The sequence below is a fragment of the Mustela nigripes genome, chromosome 6 (genome assembly GCF_022355385.1).
Source record: "Mustela nigripes isolate SB6536 chromosome 6, MUSNIG.SB6536, whole genome shotgun sequence".
Classification (NCBI taxonomy): Eukaryota; Metazoa; Chordata; class Mammalia; order Carnivora; family Mustelidae; genus Mustela; species Mustela nigripes.
In genome coordinates, this window is record NC_081562.1 from 13609075 (window position 1) to 13629112 (window position 20038).

Below are 20038 nucleotides of genomic sequence, written 5' to 3' on the forward strand. Positions count from 1 at the left end.
AGATATTATTAAGTGCACTAAAAATAGATATTAATGATTGGTGGGACCATCACCCAGGCACACTGAAACCCTAGTACATCTCTAAAATGTGAGCGTGCCCTATCCTGCCTTCCACATTGACACAGTGACCTATGGGTACTCAGATGACAGGACAGCTCACTCTGTCCCTCTCGTGCTGCCTCTGTTACAACAGGGTGAGTTTTAGCAGTCCCCCCGCCCATAAGTACGCAGAGCCTAGTTATTCAACAAATACGTATATGATGTGTGTGCTGTAGGCCGGGCACTGCTCTGAGCACTCACGGTAGTGAGTGTGATTACATGGGCCCTGCTCTCCGTGAACTTATATTCTAGGGCAGAATCTATATACCAAAGAAAACAAATGGTCAAATTGGTCATTCCAGGTGGTCAGACATGCTATGAAGTAGTCAAAGCAAGTAGCAGAAGAGTGACGAACACTCATGATCCCAGTCTTTCTCTCAATAACCCACTCAAGTGACTCTGTTGACCCTTCTTGGGTCACATGCCCACGCCTGAACCCATCTCTGTGTTCTTAGGAATGGTCAGGAATAACTCATTGGTCAGACTGAGTCACATGCTGCTGCTTCTGGAAAATCGGGCGTGGCTGATAGCCCCATGAGAATCATGGGAAGAAGGCCAGGTGCAGGTCTGTGATGGGATGATGCAGGGTGTATGGAAAAGCGATAGTGGACCTCTACTGAAGGTGTCTGTTGGGAACCAGGAAACCAGCTGCCTTTCCCGGCGCAGTGATTCATACTGTGCCCACCTCTAAAGGCATTACTGACATTCCACCATATTGACCGAATCCCACTGGACTACAAACCCAACTGCTCCTCAACCAACTTTGTTAGACTCCCTCAACTAAAGATTCCTTGCTATCCCTAGAGGTAGAATCTGCTTCCCCCTATCCTCCCTGTTCCAAGATCAATAGAGACACTCCCCGGAGGGACGCTGTGGAGATTCTGTGAAATGTGAGTAAAGTCTTTATCATTAATTCCATAGAGAGGAAGAATATGGGGCCGGTGACCATCCACCGGTTGGTTGTCCACATGAAGACAGTACTCGTTGAGGGTTCGCATACTGTTTGCACTTCTTTGCCATTTCCGGCTATCAGGGGCCCATCAGGAATGCTCCACACATACCAAAGTCCAGTTCAGATTGATCGTTAACCCCATTTTAGAGCAAAAAAAGAAAACATGGAACATAATGCACATGAGAGGCTATAGCTAGATCTCCTCATGGATGCACGACCCTCGCAGCACTGGGTATTATCACGGGCGGCCACTGTCCCGCTGTCGCTTTTCCTCTCCCCAACCTCTCCCCCCTCCAGCAGGGAAAAATAAGAAATGTTTCAGATGACCGGACAGGAAATGGTAGGATGTAGGACAGGACCTCAGGTTCATGGACGGCCTTCCATGTCTACCTTTTCCAGACGAAGAGACTAAGCAGTCACCAAGTGTGGTCTATTCTCTGCCCCTTTCCTGGGTAATGATGCACTTTTGTCTGGGAAGAATTTTTCTTTTCTTTCTGGGACTTGTAAAAACCAAGAAGCAACGAGAACCTGTGTAAAAGGAGACAGAGAGTCACCACAGCCTTTATGGCTTGAGACCTGAGTTTCAGACACACCGATATTTAATAGCCGCTCCCGGTAATGGTCAGGACTGGGAAAGGAGAAGGACGAGAGCTGGGCTAGAATCTTCAGCAGCTGGTGTGGCGACAGAAGTGGATTCCATTGGCAGTCAACAGACGTTGACCCGGCCCATCACGATGCCTGCAAAGTGGGACCAACACAGGCCTTACATTCAATCGGGTTTTAAATAGAGACTGAGGGGTAGGGTCACTTTAAAGGGCATCCCACGGGAACAGAGTGTGCGAGCTCCAGAAACACAGGCGAGCCGAGCAGCAGTCTGCTCCAGCCTCTGCAGTGGACGCCTTTCTCTGTCTTGTCTCACTGATCCTCAGAAGCAGGCACGGTTGTGTCCTTGTGTCAGACTGGAAAATAGAGGTTCATATGCAACGAGTGATTTAGGTGACAGAGCCAAGAGGAAGCAGGGGTGAAATTTGTTTTGCTCCTGTGCCCCTTCTGTATCTGCTCAGTGTGCAAACCTGACCAGAAGCGTTGGTCTCACTGGAGAGCCCCTCTTTAGCCTCTCTCTGTAGTCTTGCCGGGAGGAGACTGTCCCTGGCGTGGCTTCTTCTCTGGGCTGTGCTGTCTGTCCAACCCATCCTACCCTTCTGCCTCAGGCTGTGAGCAACTGCCATCCGTCATTTTAAGTCTTGTTTCTCATTCCTCCTTCCCATGTAAAGACTCTGATTTCCTCCAGCCACCCTCGTTGTAAGGTGGCTGTTTTGTGAACTCAAATCCCAGATTTCTTTTGTAATTCGATGAGCACATGGGATGTCCCTTTATGTACATCAATATGGCCATCCTGGGCTTGACATCTGTGGGCAGTCCACAGACTGCCAGGTGGTCCTTTTGCAAATGAGGGGCTGTCTCCGTGATGCTAGGCGACTGAGCACGGGCCAGCAGCCGATAGGAGTTGGAGCTGCGACTGGCAGGCAGGTCCGGCTGCTCGTCCCTTTCGACGGTGCATTGTAATCCCGAGGATGACAAGGGAAGGGACTCGCGAGACTATAGTCCTCCTCCTTGAAATACCAAACAAGCCCCGAACAGAGGGAGCTTGAACTCCTTCAAGAGAAAATGACAAGCAGTTTTGGCCCTTAGACAAAGAAGAGGGGAATATATTTCTCCATCCTAAAGTCCACATTAATAGGGCTTTTAGAAATGATTTGCTGTAGACAGACAGAATGTGAGGATTATTGAGAATGTCATCGTCATGATTTCCATTCTTGAAGCAAAGGGCAGCTATTGAATACGAACTACCTGCCAGGCCCTCTGGCACTCAGGAAGAATAATAAGTCATGCTCCCTGCCAGCCCAGAAATTCACATTCTAGTGCCGCCGGGTGCAGGCATGTAAATAAATAATTACAAGAGTGTGCAATGAGTTCTCCATAGAGTTAAGTGCAAGAGTTATGGAGCACTGAGGAAGGGCCGAGCAACAGCCCAGGTGTTACATTAGGAGTGCTTATAGTGAGAATCAGAAAACCCAGTACACAGAGGCTTCAAATAAAATAGTGGGGTTTAATTCTTGGTTAAGAATTCTGGAATAGCTATGGACACTGGTGTGTAGATAGCAGTGTCTTCCCCTCTTCCTCACAGTCACAGGATGGCTGTCATGGTTCCAGTCATCACCTCTCTGTTCACAGCAGAAAGGTGAGTGGGTGGGAGGAGAATGGCACATTATCTGAACCTTATTTTTCAGGAGTCAAATACATGCCTCCCCATGTATCCGCCCTAATGTCCACATTGAGCCTGAATCATATGGGCCAATCCTGATTCTTACGGCCAACCCTCACTGCAAGGAGGTCTGGGGAATCAGGATGTAGGATCATCCTGATTAGCTTAGATCTTAAACAGATCATGATCCATTCACAGGAACTGGGGATTGCAACTGCAAAGTTAGTGTTCTGCCGGGAATGAAGAATGAGGTAGAGAGACAGAGCTACGAGGAGGGGACCTTCTACCGCAAGCAGTCAGGCTAAGATTCACGGAAGAGATACACATTTGAGCTCAGCCGTGGAGGCTGATACATTCCACGCATTCACATGGTAGAGAAGAAAGAAGGACGTTCTGGGGAAGGGGATAGAGCATATGTAAAGGCACCAAGTCGTGAACGATAGGTTCCAGAAATGCCAAGAAGTTCTTACAGCCTAGAGAGAGAACAGGGATTGTAAGCGGGAGCCAGTTCTCAATGGGCTTAACTACCAGGCTAAGGAGGGTTGTAGAAAATTCTGTGGGTCATAGAAAAATCAGGGCCAATCTTGAGACAGACCCATTTTCCAGATACCTTTGATCCCTGTGACGTAGAAGACATAAGGGCCATGTTCTTGTTCCCGTGGCACTTACACTCGGGCTCTGATGTCTTAGCGTTTGGGCGCCATAAGTTACTTTAAGAACCCTCCGGATTCTGAGTGCTTCATAAGCTGAATTTTTGACTTAAGCTTTTTCCATAACCTTGTCCTCATACTGAGGTCTCGTTTCTACCTTTGAAATGCTTTTTTCCTTGATGGGCGATAGAGCCTCGTGTTTTTTCCTTTAATCAAGTGGACTTCTGCTGTCTTCCCAGATGAGGTTTACGTTTCCTGGACAGTGATCCATTTCTGTCAGTTTCTCTGGCTCACTACAGGCTGACTCCCAAGTCTGCACGTCTACTCAACCTTCACAGACATTCCAGATGCAATCACATCCCACCCTTGGGGCCCCTGGTGCCTGCCAGCTTCTGCAGTCCACCTGGCACGTGACCCGGATGCCTCCTCCCCTGCTTCCTGCCAAGCCGAAGGCTCAGCCCCTGTGTCTGAAAAGTCCTAAACCGTCCTGCAGCCTCAGGATCCCAGGGATGGGCGAGATCCCTGTACTCGGAAAGGGAAAGTAGGCTTCTTTTATGATCCCATAATTCTTCCGTAAATCTCACATTCATAGCTGGGAATAGAGATACCTAGTGATACAGACATGAGAGAAATGCTACAGACCCCTAGTGTCTCTGTCTCTTTGGATTCAAATCCTGACTGCCCCCCACTTCCTAGCCATGTAACTTGGGGCAATTTGCTGGACGTCCCCCACCTGTAAGCTGGGATAAGGAGACTAATTACCTGTACCCGTGAGTGACGGCGTTAAATGAGCTCTGACAGTGACGTTTTCAGAGCAGTCCTTGGCGCATAGCAAGCATCCCGTCTATGTTAGCTGCTGATAATAATTATGATTGCCGTGCTAACGTGCCTCAGCAAGTGGGATACGTTAGGATGGGTTTTCTCCACAAGCCTTGGTAGACTCACACGCACTTACCAGCTCCTCGCAGAAGTCTATTTTGGGACATTTTCTCCAGTGTCACTCCGTCTCGCCTGTGAAAGCTTGTCAGCAGATGTCATCTACACCAGCAGCTTGCTGCCCCCAAGCCAGCAGTGATGGGTGATGCTGTCCCTCAAGGGACCAGGACATGACATTTGTCAGTAGTGAGGCAAGCGCTGATCAAAATTATCAGCAAGACTAACCCTGAGTCAGATTTTCCAAAGCAGGCATATGGTTTAGCGGAAGGATCAGTGCCCCGGAAGAGAGAACGTGGGCACGACTTCTCCCGCTGCTGTGTGACTCTGAGCAAGTTACTTTCTCCCTCTGGGCCTTGGTTGCTTTATACTTGAGATGGCCCTGACCAGAAACCAGCACTAACAACCTCCCTTTAACAACGTCTCCTTAAGGGAGCACATCACACCTGTAATTTAAAATGGACAGTTACTGAATATCCTGCTCTCTCTCGCAGTTTGAAGTTCCAGAGAGTCATATCCCTTGTGTCCATCTTTGCATTCACGGCCCCGCTTGGTGCCTGCTGCACAGTCGCTTGTTTGGAGGATTGAATGTGAAAACATCACACGCACGCACACACCAGCCTTGGCCTGATGTCTGGTGTATAGTGGGTATTAGATAAACACAGCTCTGATTTACTTTTTCAGAGCCAGCACAGCGGAATGCAGTATGCTGTGCCCTGCTCAGGACAAAACGGTAAATCTGGATACACGTTAAGTTTCTCCCTCCTCCAGTTTTTTGAGCCTGACGCATGCCCCTAGGTCTTCCTGCTGGCTCAGCACTTGGCAAGCACCAGGATCTTTGAGTGAGCCTTTGAGGGGGCTTCCCTGGCCCAGGACAGCCAGGTTGCAAAGGGTTTTCTCAAATCCCCTTGGCCTGCCGGTGATCCCACCATCTCCCCCTACCTTCCTTTACCCTGTGCTGCTTTTTCTAGAACAGCAGGCACCAGTGTCTACCCAGAGGTGATAGGCAGACCCAGATTCCCACCTGGGCACAGAGCAGAATGAGATATGATGAGATAAGAGGTGGCCTGGAGCGGGTTGGGGGCACCTGCAGACCTGGGTCCTCGTGGTAGCCTTGACCCGATCCAGACTCACCACGTGATCTCGGACAAGCCCCCTCCTCTGTAAGCCGCACTGCCCTCATCTGCAAAGCATTCTACCCATTGATGCCGTGCATGGCGGCAGGAAGGAGCCTGGGGTTTCGGGCTGAGAGCTGGCTTCATGTCTCAACTCTGCCGCTTACCAGCTGTGAGATTCAGATAAATCAGGAACCATCTCCATAAAATGGACAGTGGGATCCAAATGGGCTTAATTGGGATTTAATGACACAGTGCCTCCAAAGTGCCTGGCATATTTGTTTGTCCGGGGACCCACAGGCCAGCCCTTCCTTTTACTGAGTGTAAGTTTCTCCCTGTTGAGGAAGTTCAAGTTCCCTGAGTCAGATACACATCCATCAGCCTCCCTGCTGGCTCAGCACTTGGCAAGCACCAAAATCTCTTGCAGCAAAGACATGATCCCCACAGGGTGGGAGTGACATCCGCTCGCATGCAATTATTTTAATGCGTGGCCCAGGACCTTCTCGTGCCCAGGCTGGTGTATCCTTGGGGGGAGGATCTCTCCTCTCCTTACCCCTCGCATCCTTCAGAGGCAGAGGAAGAGAACGCACCCTGCACACTCCTCCCTTCCTGAAATGCAAGCGCCGCCGAGTGGTCTCCTCCCAGGGAGGATCTGCCGAAAGGAAGAGACACGAGGGCAGAAGGCTGGTAGGCAGGCTTCTGCCGCCATCTCTGAAGGGAGAAGAGAACCCCCAGAATTCGGGGTCACCTGACCTGCAGGCACTGGGCTGGGCATTTGTTTAAGCCTCTTAACTGCTTTGTGGAGTGTGTGGATTACTGGTTCCCACCTTGCTCGTGAAGAAACCGAGGCCGCAGAGAGTGAGACCAGCTGCCCAGGGACCTGCACAACTGAGAGTCACGGCCAAGTCGGCCTGACGTCCCCAGTTCTTGCTCTGCCATCACCCTGTGTTCCCTGTACCGTGAGAGAGGGACTTGGTCTCGCAGAACAGTATTTACCCAAACGGCTGCAAGGGCCTTGAAACCTAAGAGAGAGGGCCTTCCAGATCTTTCCAAATGGTGGAGGCCCAGTTCAGGCAGAATGTGGCTAAAGGAGGAAGCCAGGAAGGGACTGAGCTCTGGACACCCTGTTGCCTTCCTCTGTCTCAATGTCAACTACGCTCGTCCTCCCGACCATGGGAGGCAAGTGGGGGAAAGGCGAGAGCTAGTTTATTTCTCCTGGAACGTAACTAGGAGACGCTCCATGAACAGGGAAGTTTCGAAAACCTGGCTTCTCCTGTTCTCCCTGTGCAGACAGAAGACTGTGGGCTTTCGAATCAGGTCTATTTGAACTTAGACTTAAATCCCGGTTGCCACGTTTAAGAACTTTGTGGCCTTGAGCCAGTCATTGCTCCAGCTTCTTCATCTCTACAATTGTACTCCTTGTTCAGGTCGCTGTGAGGATTAAAAGGCCCCGACATCATGCTCGTGGTGAAGGGTCCCCCCTCCCCAGACAGCTCCCCGGCCAAGGGCACGAGCTGTCCCTGCTGGCCCCTCGCTTGGCCCCTCCCACTCCACCACTCCTGTCTTGTCCATTACAGTCCGATCATCTTACTCAAAGCCAGAGTTAGTCAATCCCCCTCCGGTAGATCCCCAGCACCACAGCTGAGCTCGGGGCCAGGTCTCCCTGTGCCCCTCTCACCCCCGCAGCCTCCTCTCCCACCCAGCCCACCTGGCCCCCGAGCTCCGGCGACAGCGCGTGAGCTCGCATTTTCCCGAGGGCCTTCCCTGCCCTGGACCATGCCACCACCATTGCCTCCGGGCCGGTCCCCTGCCTCCCGGGAACCTCTGGTTCGTCCTTCAAGCCCCAGGACGTGCATCCCTAGAGGCCCTGTTTTAGAGTCCCCCCTTTTCCCCGTGAGCCTCCCTCCACCATCACGTTCTGTGCTGTTTGTGGACACGTCCCTGACCAGCCGCCAGCCAATCAAGGGCGAGCACTGTCAGCAGAGCTCACTGCCCTTTCTCCCAACTTAATACGCTCCATGCACTTACTCGCCAGCCTTCATGGACGGCTCACTTCCTGCCAGACGCAACTTACATGCTTTCCGTGTAGGAACACTTTTTTTTTTTTTTTTTTTTTCCCTCGAGGCAGCTCTGTGACACGGTGCATCTGTCAGTCCTGGCTGGAGGCAGAGACCATACCAATTATTCGAACAGAGAATTTAATCTTTAAAAATGGCAACTAGACATAAAGTGTTGATTTGGTAATGAAAAAAAAAAGCAAAAATAGAAAATGGCAGGCAACATTTCCCATCCCTGGAGCCGAAGGAGCAGAGGGAGAGGTGGGAAGCATTACAAGTCGGGGCTGGCACCCAGGCCTTGGGCTAGGGGCAGCAGGCAGCTCCAGAGGCGGACCAGGAAACTCATCCTGAGTGTTGGAAAAGCTGCAAAATGATTCTAGCTGCTGCTACAGGAAGGAAGGGCCGCTGCCGCCTGGAAGAAAGGAGGTAGGGTGACGCAGGCACAGGAAGCACGAGGGGGCCGCCTGCCTTTTTCCTCCCCCGGACCCGCAGTCTCCCTCTCACAGCCTCCGCTGGCCACACCTTAGGGGAGGTGGCTGGCAAAGTAGAAGTAGGGTTTGCAGAGCCCTGACCTTATTGTCACCAAGCAGGCTGGGAGAGAGGGAAGCTCGCACGCTGGCACAGAAGGGAGCTGTTGCTCTCCGCATTTCACAGACAAGGAAACTGAGGCACGAGAGTAAGTCACTTGATCGAGAACAGAGGCAGGATCTGAACCCGCCCCGTCTGGCCTCGGCACCCTTCCTCTTCACCTGCCTACCGTAAATGGTGAGGGAATGAGTGAGCGAGTGAGTGAGTGCACGAGCCCACAAACGGTGCTTAGACCGGTGGCCAGCCGAGGCTGCGCACAAGCGCGAGGTCCTCCCTGCCTGCTTGCCTCCTTGTCGCCCTACCAGGTCATCCACTGGAACTCCCCCAAGAAGCTACGGGTGAAGAACAAGCACGTGGAGTTTTTCCGCAACCTCTACCTGACCTTCCTGGAGTATGACGGCAACCTCCTGCGGAGAGAGCTCTTCGGCTGCCCCAGTGAGGCTGATGTCAACAGTGAAAATGTAAGTGGCTCGCGGGGCGCAGGGGCGGCCCCCACACACTGGGCTCTGGACACACCCAGGGATGGACAGGACCCTGCCCTTGCCCTGGGCGTCCCATCAGATGGGGGACACAGGTGCATCAGCATCACTGCGGGCACAGAGCGGGGATGCTCAGCCTGGAGTTTCCAAGCAGAGGAAGCAGAAGGAGCCAGAGTTCCCATGAAGCAATAGATAGTGTGTCTCTTCGTAGCCGGGAAACTCTGAGGTCCTTGTGGACGTGGCACCCACGCGGGAGAGCCAGAGTTCGGTGCGGTCAGCGCGCGGGCGGCAGCAAAGATTTTCACAAGTAACGGGCCCCGGGAGGGTTTGCCTAGGCGAAGGAAATGTTCGGTACGTGGTCACAGGCATAGCTAGCTCCTGTGTTTTCCTGTCTCTTTGCTGTTTTTAATTTTTTCCTGCTGTATCTCATCAGATGTTCTTAGAGACCCTCTTTCTTTCCTCAATGGGAGTGGAGATATGGAGGCCCAGGGAGGTTCAGCGGGCTGCTCACAGCCAACAACGAGCCAAGTAGAGAGTGATCTCAAGCTCTGGGGAGCAGGAAATGGGGAAGACCGCATTCCGTGTCACGGAAAAGGCAGGGCAAGGCAGGCTGACCTGGGTTTGTCCAGTTACCAAGTATGTGACGTCGGGCACGTCACTCAACCTCTCTGTGCTTCTGCTTCCTCAACCACCGAATGGAGATGCAAAACTTAAAGTTGTGTCTTGAGGCTAAGTACGAAATTACATTTGAAGCACCCGGCTCAGCCTCTGCCGTGCGTTAGGTGCTCAAGAAGCATTTCCTCCCTTTCCTTGACCCTCAGTGTTAGACACAGAAGTAATCTGTTCATTCGGCGAACGTTCACTGAGGGCCTTCCTGTCGGAGCACTGAGCATTCACAGGTACAAAAGGACACCGGTCCTTGCGGTCGTGGTGCTAAATATGCTCATGGGGGAAACAGAGTCGGTAACTGTATGAACATTCAGGGGAAGTGATCGGCCAGCGGCAGGTGCTCCATGGCGGAATGTTAATGAGCAGCTGGGCTGCTCCATGGGTTTGCAGGGTCGGGGTGGGGAGGGAGCTTCTCCGAGGAGGTGATGGCCCTCTGAGTCCTGAATGACAAGAAAGAACCAGCCATAGTAGAGCAGGAGGTGAGGGAAATACAAATCAAAGCCACAGTGAGCTACCTCCGCTCGCCTGTTGGGGTGTCTGTTACCGAGAAACAGAAGAGGACGGGAGTTGGCGGGAAATGGGAACGCTGTGCCCTGCGGGTTCGATGCAGGATGCTGGGGCCGCTGTGCTGAACAGTAGGGAGGCTCCTCCAGAAATGACAGGCAGAACTGTCCTCTGACCCAACAGCCCAACTTTGGGGATGTATCCCCAGGAACTCAGACAGGGATCCCCAAGGCAGTGTGTTCTTTGCCACGGTCAGGGCCGCGTTACCCTTGATGGCCACAGGGGAGACAACCCCCCACCCATCCACAGATGAACGGATAAAATGGGCTGCATGTGTCCGAAGGAATGTTGTCCGGCCTTAGAGCTAAGGAACTCTTACCCTTACCTTGTGACAACTTGGGTGGGCCAGGAAGTTGGGGTGCTAAGGAAAGACGCCCGTCACCGAAGGGAAACAACCGCGCGAGTGCCTCACGTGAGAGGCGTCTGAAATCATCAACATACAGAGCTAGCAACAGAAGGCTGGTTACCAGGGGATGGGGAGTGGGGTCATGAGGAGCCCATGTCCAGTGGGTACAAAGTTACACAACGTAAGCCCCAAAGATCTGCTGTACAATGTAGCACTTGTCGTTAACAGGGTATGGTGCCTTTAAACGTTTTAAGAGGGTAGATCTCATGTTAAGAGTTCTGACCACACTCTTCATTCATGCACACAGAAGAGCCTAAGAAACTTTGGAGCGGGGGACGATGGATGTTTATTACCTTCGTTGTGGTGAAAGTAACATGAAAGTAACATATGTCCAAACTCACCAGATTGTTTTCATGATGTGTAATGTTTTATATTGCCAATTCTGCCTCAGGAAACTTGGGGAGGGAGGTGGAAGAGCAGGAAAAGTACATTCAGGGTAGGCGGGAGTAGCTAGTACAAAGGCCCTGAGGCAGATCAGGGCCCCAGTATGAGGACCTGAAGGACAAGCAGCGTGCCCCGGGGGCTAGAGGGGGAGGAGAACAGCAGAAGCCGAGCATCAGGAAGGCAGGAGGCAGGTTGGAAGGATGTTGTGAGCAGGTGAGCGAGTCAGAATTTTGTTCTGTTACTATTATTGTTTATGTTCTTGTGTTGGACATCATGAGAATTCTTTTTGGCTCCCAGTGGCAAGGGAGGGTGTCTGCGGAAGGTCTAGAGGACGCACTCACCTGGCCCTTTACCTGGACGACTGGCCCCAAGGCCACCATGCCCCGGTATTCAGCTCCCAGGCCCCAGTGGAGTCCCCTCGAGCTATGGCCCTTCCCCGCATCACCCTCCACGCCTTCGCCAGTAGTGTCTGCCCTTCTCCCCCACTGGCAGTGGAGGAGAGAATACCATTAAGCACTTGAACTCCGGCTCAGATTCTGGGAACCACTTAGAGGTTTCGACAAATGGTGTGTTCTTCTGGTTTTTCCTTCCTGCTCAAATCCGTATTTGCCATCATTGTCAATATCTGAGTGCCCATTCGGCACTTTTCCCCCAAACGCTAAATGAAAACTGTTCTCCTGCCTTTAATTTTTCCTGCGTGGAAGAGACTCCCATGAAAAGCCTTGGCAGGATGAAGCCATCAGTTAACTGTCCTCCAGGTGCACTGGCCAGAGTCTCACAAAGCGGGAGTCTCGTTAGATGTGACCCACCCACTACTCCTACTGCCAGCTTCCCCTGGTAGTGGGGACATCATCACTGGTTCTTCTCATCATCCGTGACTGCATTTATTTGCTCAACAAGCAAGGTGAATGCCCACCTTGCAGGGCACTGGGGTTGAACTTAGAGGCCGACCCCGTCCCTATACGGAAGTAGCTTGACACGTAACGAGTGTGAGACGTGCCAAGAGGTTGATCTTTCCGGGTGCAGAGAGGGCCAGGCATGAGAGGGCAGCCTTCTCTGAGCACTCACCACAGCTGTTGTCCCAAAGGCTCTGCCCTTGACTGTGTGCTAGCCACACCTGCCGCCTGTCCTTCCTGTGCATTTCAGGCTCATTCCCAAGGCAGGGCTGTTGTGCTTGCTTCCCCTCCGCCTAGAATACCCTGCCCCCAGGGTCCACAGGTCTAGATGTGGCATCCTCAGAAACTAGCCCTGCCCCACCGCTCACCTCCAGGAAAGCTGGGGGTCACTGCCACATGCCCCGTTTTCTTTTCGTCAGAGCACCTGCTACTATTCACAATTCGTCGGTCCGTGCAGCTGGCTCCTATTTCTTTTTCCAAATAGAAGAAAAGAATACAAGACCCTGAGAGACTTTGCCTGTCCTGTTCGCCCCTGGGGACTCCTTCCTGTAGCGGCAAAGCAAGCACATCCTAAGCACTTAACAAATACGTATTGAACGAGTAGGAGAGACGAAGGCAGTACCACGTAAAGGGCAGAGCAGCTGGAAAGCGGGGAGCCCAAGGAGAACATGCTGGTCGTCGGCGTCCTAGAGCACAGACATGTCGGGTGACAACGAATGAAGCTGACCGGAGGGGCCTTGGCTGTGCTTAGTTTAGACTTGACCTGTCAGCAGTGAGGAGCTGCCAAAGGGCTTTAATCATGGTCAGGTTGACATTTGAGGGAAATGACTCCCCGAGTGGGCTCTCACACGTTGAAAGGGACAGGTTAGAGGCAGGGAGGCCGGTTAGACCATTGCCACGTCCCAGGCAAAAAGCTGCTGGTGTTGGGGCTCTGACCCAGGGCAGTGGCAGCAGGGTTGGAGAGAACAGGTGGGTTGCTGTGTGGGTGCTAAGAACAGGGGGACAGGTGCAACTAGCCCTCAGAAATCACGAGGGCAGGTCCCCAGGCCTCCTGCAGCCAGGTTCCTCAGGCTGAGCCCACCCCATGGGGCAGGGGTTAGAGCCAGGAGAGTAGCTGTAACATTGGGTTCTGGAACTGTGTCCCTATGGGAAATTCCACACCCTGGCCCTTGGCAGCATGTCAAATGGTAGCAGCAAACATATCCGGAGGGAAAAGGTAAGGTCTTGGATCTGGGCCAATGCTAGATGCTCCCCGCTCCGTGGGAGAAGTTGGTTAGAGCTGTGACAAGTGCACAGAGGGCGGCAGTCTCGAAGAAATGAAGTCAGAAACTTCTTCATGGGGCTGCTGGTCCCAGAGGAGAAAGGTCTCCAAAGGCGGTATCTGCCAGCCAGAGATAGTTGTTCCAATAGTCACTGGCCACGGGGCTACGGATCCAGGAGGAATGTTGCCGAGTGAAGCCTGTTCTAGCGAGGGATGCAGGCAGTGGGGGACGGGGAACGTTCTCCAGCATGAGAAGCACCAGACCAAGCTAACATTCCAATAGCACACGAGGAGGGCATTTCACACACTAGGGGAGAGCAGGTGCATCACAGAGGACTTCCTGGAGGAGGTAGGATTTGAAGGCCAAGAAAGGAGGAATGAGGACATACAGAGCACGGGCCTAGAGGGAGGGAGTGCAGGGACAGCAGAGACCAGAGGAAAACAGGAACAGGGACCATTCAGAGGAAGGCAATGTGAGAACATAAACAGCTGCACAAGCTCATTATGATTATTTCTTCACCAGGGAGATGATGACGGTGGTGATGGGTGATGACAGTGGGCTCCCTCGTCATCACAGCTCACTCATTCCGGAGACGCGTGACTCAGAGAAGTCATGTGAGTGCTCCGAGCCTCGGGTCACCATCTTATAAATGGGGGCAGTGATGCCTTTGTCACAGTGTTCCATGGATGCTTTATGTTAAACCACCAAAAATGGGACTCGGCACCAGGAGCGCAGCCTTCCCTGAGGTGCATTTTTTCCACAGATCACAGTACCGAACCCATCTGATACTGGGTCCAGATCTGTTGTTCCATGAACAATCTTCAGGTTTGATTCACATTTTTCCGAGGCAGGCTTGGCCGAGGGGCGGCCTGCAGCGTTTCTTAGAGCTCGGTCTCTAAAGCGTTGCAGAGGTCAGCAGCTTCGCTCTGTACGACACGATCCCAATTGGATTTCCCACCAATTAGAGGCTCCAGGAAGGAAGGAGAGGCCATGGGGCTGACCTTGCTGCCAAAGAGAATAAATGAATGAATTCAGAAAGCCAGGGTGAAGCTATGATGGGAAGAGCAGGCCCCCGTTCTAGACTCTGTGTTCGGGGTTCTTGCTCTAGGACAAGATGGTTTGGTTTGGAAACCATGGTTTAGACTGGCAGTAGCTGATCCCATAATGCCCCTCCCTTTTCTCAGCAACACGGCCCCAGGTGTCTCCAGGGAACCCCGGGGCTCCACAGAACACAGGCGGATCATCACGGATCTTTTCCACCCCTAGTCCATGCAAAAATCCTTCCACAGAGTCTCTAACAGGCTTGCATCTGGCCTCTGCTGGAATCCTCCCAAGGACAGGGAGCTCATCACTTCTAACAGTTGACTCCACTGTTGAGCTCCAGATGCTCACCCGTTCTTCCTCATGTTGAGTGTAGTCTTCCCTTCCGTAAGGAATCCATTTCTGAGTCCCGACCTCTAGAGCGGTGAAAAATAAGGATGCCCACCCCCCACCCCACACAGTCTTGCAGGTAGGGTGGCATGTTTCCATACATTGGTTATTCAGAAACCTGCCGCTCTCCCTAAGCACTGTTTGATTAAGCCACGCTGTATCAAGAGTGCCTTGTTCCACCTAAGGGAGCTTTCCAGATAAAGGAAGCTCACCTTTTAAAATGCAGGGCTGCTGGAACATGCAGGTTTTAATCAATTTGGGTGGGAATCTTGGTAAAGGACATACGCTTCCTTCAGTAACCTAAGTATACAAAACTCAGTTTACCGTTTTCAGTGAGTCAGATTATGCTGGCTGGGCTGAGGGGGCAGGAATTGGCCAGAGGAAGGAGGATGTTAGTTGTCCTAGCAGGAAATGGCCTCGGACTCTCCTGCTTCTTCTGCAGATCTCTTTTCTGACAGCTGTCGTTTTCAGTTTCATCAGCCCTGAAACAACCCTTTCTGGGCTCCCCTCCCCGTTCATCCTTCCTCTGGCAGCTAAAGATAGAAAAACCAATGGAATGTAAGTCAGAAAGACCCTGAGTAAAAGAATCATGCGTTGTCATGGTAGAAGTTAAATTATGAAACATAGCAGACAACCAAAAATGTGCAAAAAAAGAAAAGAAGAACCAACAAAAGACTGGACTCCAGTGAGTTTTGACCCATCTGTGGAATTGTAAGTCAGTGGACGGTGTCTGCAGATGTAGCGCTCTCTTGGCCCATGTCTGCAGCAGACATCACTAATCAGTGGCCCCGCCCCTTCCACTTGGCCCTGCCCATTCCATTCGGGCTCCACCCCATCCACGGTATCCTTGCCAAGACAGCCTGCCAGGAAACCAGAACCAGTCTCCGAGTGATGACACAGGAGACGCTGGAGCCTGTTGAGTCTGTGTCCCTGTGCCAGGCGTTTGTCATTCCAGTGTCTCCTAGAACAGAGACAGCTCTCTTTGTCGCTTCAAGACCTTCATCTGCTTTTTTGAGCCTCTGCCAATTGGGGGTTTCCTGCAGGGAAAGAGAAGAGGAAGTGCAACTTTAATCCTCACCCCAATCGAGGGAGGTAGGCTTTATGAGTTGCATTTCACAGATAAGGAAACCAAAGCTCAGAAGGGATGAGTTACTTGCTCAAAGTCAAACAGCCCCTGAGCGGTGGGCCATGATTGGAAAGCAGGTCTGTGTCACTCAGAAGTGATGAACCAGGGCCGTGCTTCCCACGTGGATGGAGCTCTGGATATAAAATGAATATAATAAGAACTAGAGGTTATTCAGTGATCATTCTAGTGGTTGTCACCATTCCTTACTCTTTCACAAACCCTGCAAGGTAGTTATTACCTCCATTTCTAGAGGAGGAAACGGAGGCTCAGAGAAATGAAATCATGGGCCTGGGTGGTGGCAGTGCTGGAACCTGTATGAGTGGTCTTTCTTTCTGCAAGTATTTACTTTGTTCCTTGATCTCGCCCTGCAGTACCTGCCCCGTACCCCAGCATCCCTGTCTCCCGGGGCTCCTGACTTTATGTTTCTGCATAGAACATCCACTCCTCAGTAGATCATGTCTCTCGCTACTAGAAAGGAAGCTCGGTGACTGCAGGGAATTTTATCTGCTTCATTCATCAGTGTATCTCCATGCCCATAAAAGATGGCCTGGCACCTGCTAGGCGCTCAGTGAATTTGGGTGAACACATGAATTATTCTAAGTCCTTTCCTTGAAGCATCTGTGGAGTGCTGGAAAGATCCCAGTCCACGACATCAGAACACCTGGCCCGAGGACTAGATCTAGGACTACAGGCATAACGCTCCTTCCCATGGCCTCAGTAGTGTCATCTGTCAAATGGTCAGTGAGTAAGCCCAGTCCAGACTGTCATGAGAGTTGAGGGGTTAAGGCGTGCGGAGTGCCGCCCATCCTAGGGTGCCTGGTTCTAAGAGTTGGCCAGTAAGCTTGTCCTGCCCCCTTCCCTTCAGCTGCTCTGTGGTTCCCCCTTGCCTCTGGAAAGAGGGTTTCAGACTCCCTCATCCAACACGGGTTTTGGGCAGCCTGCACAGCACGTTTCCTGGTACCAGCACCATCCAGACAAAAAGACCACAGCGTCCCTGTGGCTCAATTAGAAGTTAAAAATAAGACATATAGAAGCAGACTCTAGAAACACGTTCCGGCATGGGGACCAGATGGCCCTGTGGAAACAGCTGTATCCCGGAGAAACCTCAGAGAAAAAGCAGAATGCGTTATTGTTCTCACGTGTGGGCTGCATGTCACCCGTTCTTCAATCACGCGGCGGGCAGCAGAGCCCCCGGCTCCAGGGGCCCTGCACGGGCGCGGTTAAGTTCTAGAGCCTGAAGGAGCACAGCTTGGCTTGGGAGGCCAGGGGCGAGGATAAAGGGAGGAGCCATGCAGTCAGGCCACTCAGGGGATGTGTCCAGGCTACGGGCACGCCAGCGTGGCCTGTCTGCTTTGTTTCCGCTCCAGCTTGCACACATCCCTCCTTCACACCCCTAGGCTCGGGTTGTAATCCGTCCACACACGCCAGGTGCTTCCCCTTCGTGTGCTTTTGCCTGCAGCAGCCCCCTGCCCTCTTCTTCTGGCAAACTTGTCCTCCACGAGCCAGCGCCTTGCGCAGTGTCTAAGAAGAGGACGACGGCTCTGGGAGCAGGACTGCCACACGGAACATCTAAGCATTACTGAATATGAGAATTCGGAATTCCTGCCATTTACTTAGACTCTTTGTGCCTCAGTTTTCCTCTCTGTAAAGTGGGAACCACAAGTAGTCCTGTCTGAGTGGGCTCAGTGAAGACTAAATGAGGCGGGACAGTGTGACACACAGCTCCTGCCTCCCTCCCCACCGTCATCAAGTCTTGTTGGTGTTACGAATATGTTGGTGTCAGGGACCGTGCCGCGCAGGCTTCAGTATTGTCCTTGCTGACTTGTTTCTTTGTCTCCCCCCCCCCAGACCAGATGAACAGTTTAAATGTAGAACCTGCGGTTCATTCCCCAATCCTAGCATATACCTGTCCAGGTGGTTTAATAAAGCAGCTCACCTGCTCCCCGGAAAACCACAGGGAAGAGCGCTGAGGTGGGTTTCAGGAGAGATGCGTTCGAGTCCCAGCTTCTCTGAGCAAATCAGCTGAGGGCACTAGGGCAGCCCTGCCTGTCTCATTCAGATAGTGGGAGGAACAGATGAAGTCCTAGGTATCAAGGCGACAGAAAACTGAAAGTAAATGTAGGGAGTCTCAAGCAGGATTCTGGAGTGTTGCTGTACCCACCAGATACTTCCACCCCTGCTGCTGAGGCATCAGAAGGAGAGGTATCTTAAGAAGGAGTCGACGCCTTGCTTGGTCTGTTGTACCCTGTCTTCATCATTCACCGGCTAGAAGAGGCAAGTAGGTGTGTTAAAGTAGCACAAGCAATTTAAAATGGGCTCAGCATGCTGGAAGGGTTATTACTCACATAAGTCCAAATGGGCGTTTCTGATTGGCAGGTGGCTTTTCTCCAGGTTCAGTGACCCAGACTCCTTCCATCTTGTGGCTCTGCCCTCCAGGGAGCCTTGGACTCCATCCCCAGATGCCCTTGTTCTGGCCAACAGAGAGGAGTGTGCGTGAATCTGCCTTGAAAGTGGGGCCTGTAGTAGTGAGAAGCTGCCCAGATTCCACTGACCAGCCTTGGCCATGCAGGAAGGTTGGGAAGGCAGCCTGGCTGTGCTCCCAGGAAGAGAAGAGACCCTGAATCTTGGTGCATGCAGAAGGTCCCCATCACTGGGGAGGACACATGCATTCAGTCCCCTGTAGACATAGAACCATCTAGCATTAGACCTGGAAAGAGCCCCAGAGATTGATTAAGAAGGCATTGTAGTGACTTGGTCTCATACAAGAATGAGGGGAGATACAGGTGGAGGTAGTAGCTCTGTTCGCTCATCGTGTGACCTTGAACAAGTGGCTAAACCTTTCAGATGATGAATGCTTTCATCTGTAAACAAGGCAGACTGCTGTCCCTAAGCCGCAGCGTTAGTGTGAATATTCAAGGAGAAAATGCTTGCAAAGCTCCCAGCATGTACCCTGACCCTAGTGGGGCACTTGATCCTTGAGAGATCTTTTCGGAAACCCGAACCCCTTGTCTTAGCAATCGGAGAAATGACTTGCTAAGGTCACATGGAGAGTGAGTGTCGGAGGGATCCGGTCTCCATTTCCGGTTTTCCCCATAACCTCTCTCCGTAGTTTTTCCTGACTTTGAACGGAAGTTTACTGGGCTGGAGCCAGGGACGTGCTTCCAACCCCTCTGAATACTCCGGCGTGACCAGCCATCAACTCCGACAGCTCAGAGGTCAATCCAGGCCACTGTCCTTAAGGATGGGAAGAAATAAATGCAAACTGCTTAAAGGACCATTTTCCCTGGAGTCCAAATCTCCCTGTGCCTCAGCTGGCTGCCCAAAGAAGCAATTTAGCAAATGCATTTTATCTCAGGAGAAATCTGTCTTTTGTTTCTGTGACTTGCTTCTCAGGAGCCTACCGCTCCCCCCGTGGCCACAGTATGGAGTGCCGTGGAGTTCAGCCCGGTTAATGAAAGCTCTCCCTCCCGCTCAGCATCTCCCTGGAGAAATCACCCATACTCTAGGTGGGAAGGGGGGCTCGTTTTTTAAGGCGGCTTCAGCCCTCCCCCTGAGATAACATCAGCCTTGGCAGCCAGCATGAAGAAATCCTAATTTAGAATTTGAAAAGGTACATCATGTAATCATAACATCGCTTGGGTTTTGCGTAGCACTTTACAGTTTGCAAAGCACTTCTACACACATTAGCTCCTTTGAGCAAATTGCAGGGAACTCGTTAAGGACAGAAAAGTAGAAAGGAGCCAATAAAATTCATCTGTGAACCCGCCAGTCAGAGAAAAGCTTTGTTAACATTGTAATGTGTTCCCTTTGGTCTCTTTTCTATGTGGCTTTTTGTTTGTTTGTGTCTTTGCTGTATCAGGATCTTACGGCAGATGCATTTTTATGGGCTGCTTTATCATGGAGCGTTATGCCTTCCACTGTCTCTTTGATGCTTGCATCCATCCCGGAGGAGCAGAGTCCCCTCACTGCAAAGATGCCCGTGGTGTGAGGTCCCAAGACTGGCTTCTCAGCCCGGAACTGCTTCTTCCTAGCCGTGTAACCGGCAGATTACTCAAATCCTCTGAGCCTCAGTTTCCTCCTTTATAAAACAGAGGTGTGTGTGCTGAGGGATTAAATTAATAAAGCAACCCACCTGAATGCACGTAGCACCGCACCTGGCAC

At 51.9% G+C, this 20038-nt stretch overlaps 1 protein-coding gene across 6 annotated transcripts in view; it reads left to right on the forward strand.

Annotated features, from left to right (window-relative positions):
* LARGE1 (LARGE xylosyl- and glucuronyltransferase 1) overlaps positions 1-20038 on the forward strand; it is a 524421-nt gene that overhangs the window by 459587 nt on the left and 44796 nt on the right. For all 6 annotated transcript variants that reach the window (XM_059402154.1, XM_059402152.1, XM_059402156.1 and 3 more), the window contains one exon: positions 8966-9121. In XM_059402154.1, coding sequence (XP_059258137.1) covers positions 8966-9121 — 156 coding nt within the window. The remainder of the gene's footprint in view (positions 1-8965; positions 9122-20038) is intronic.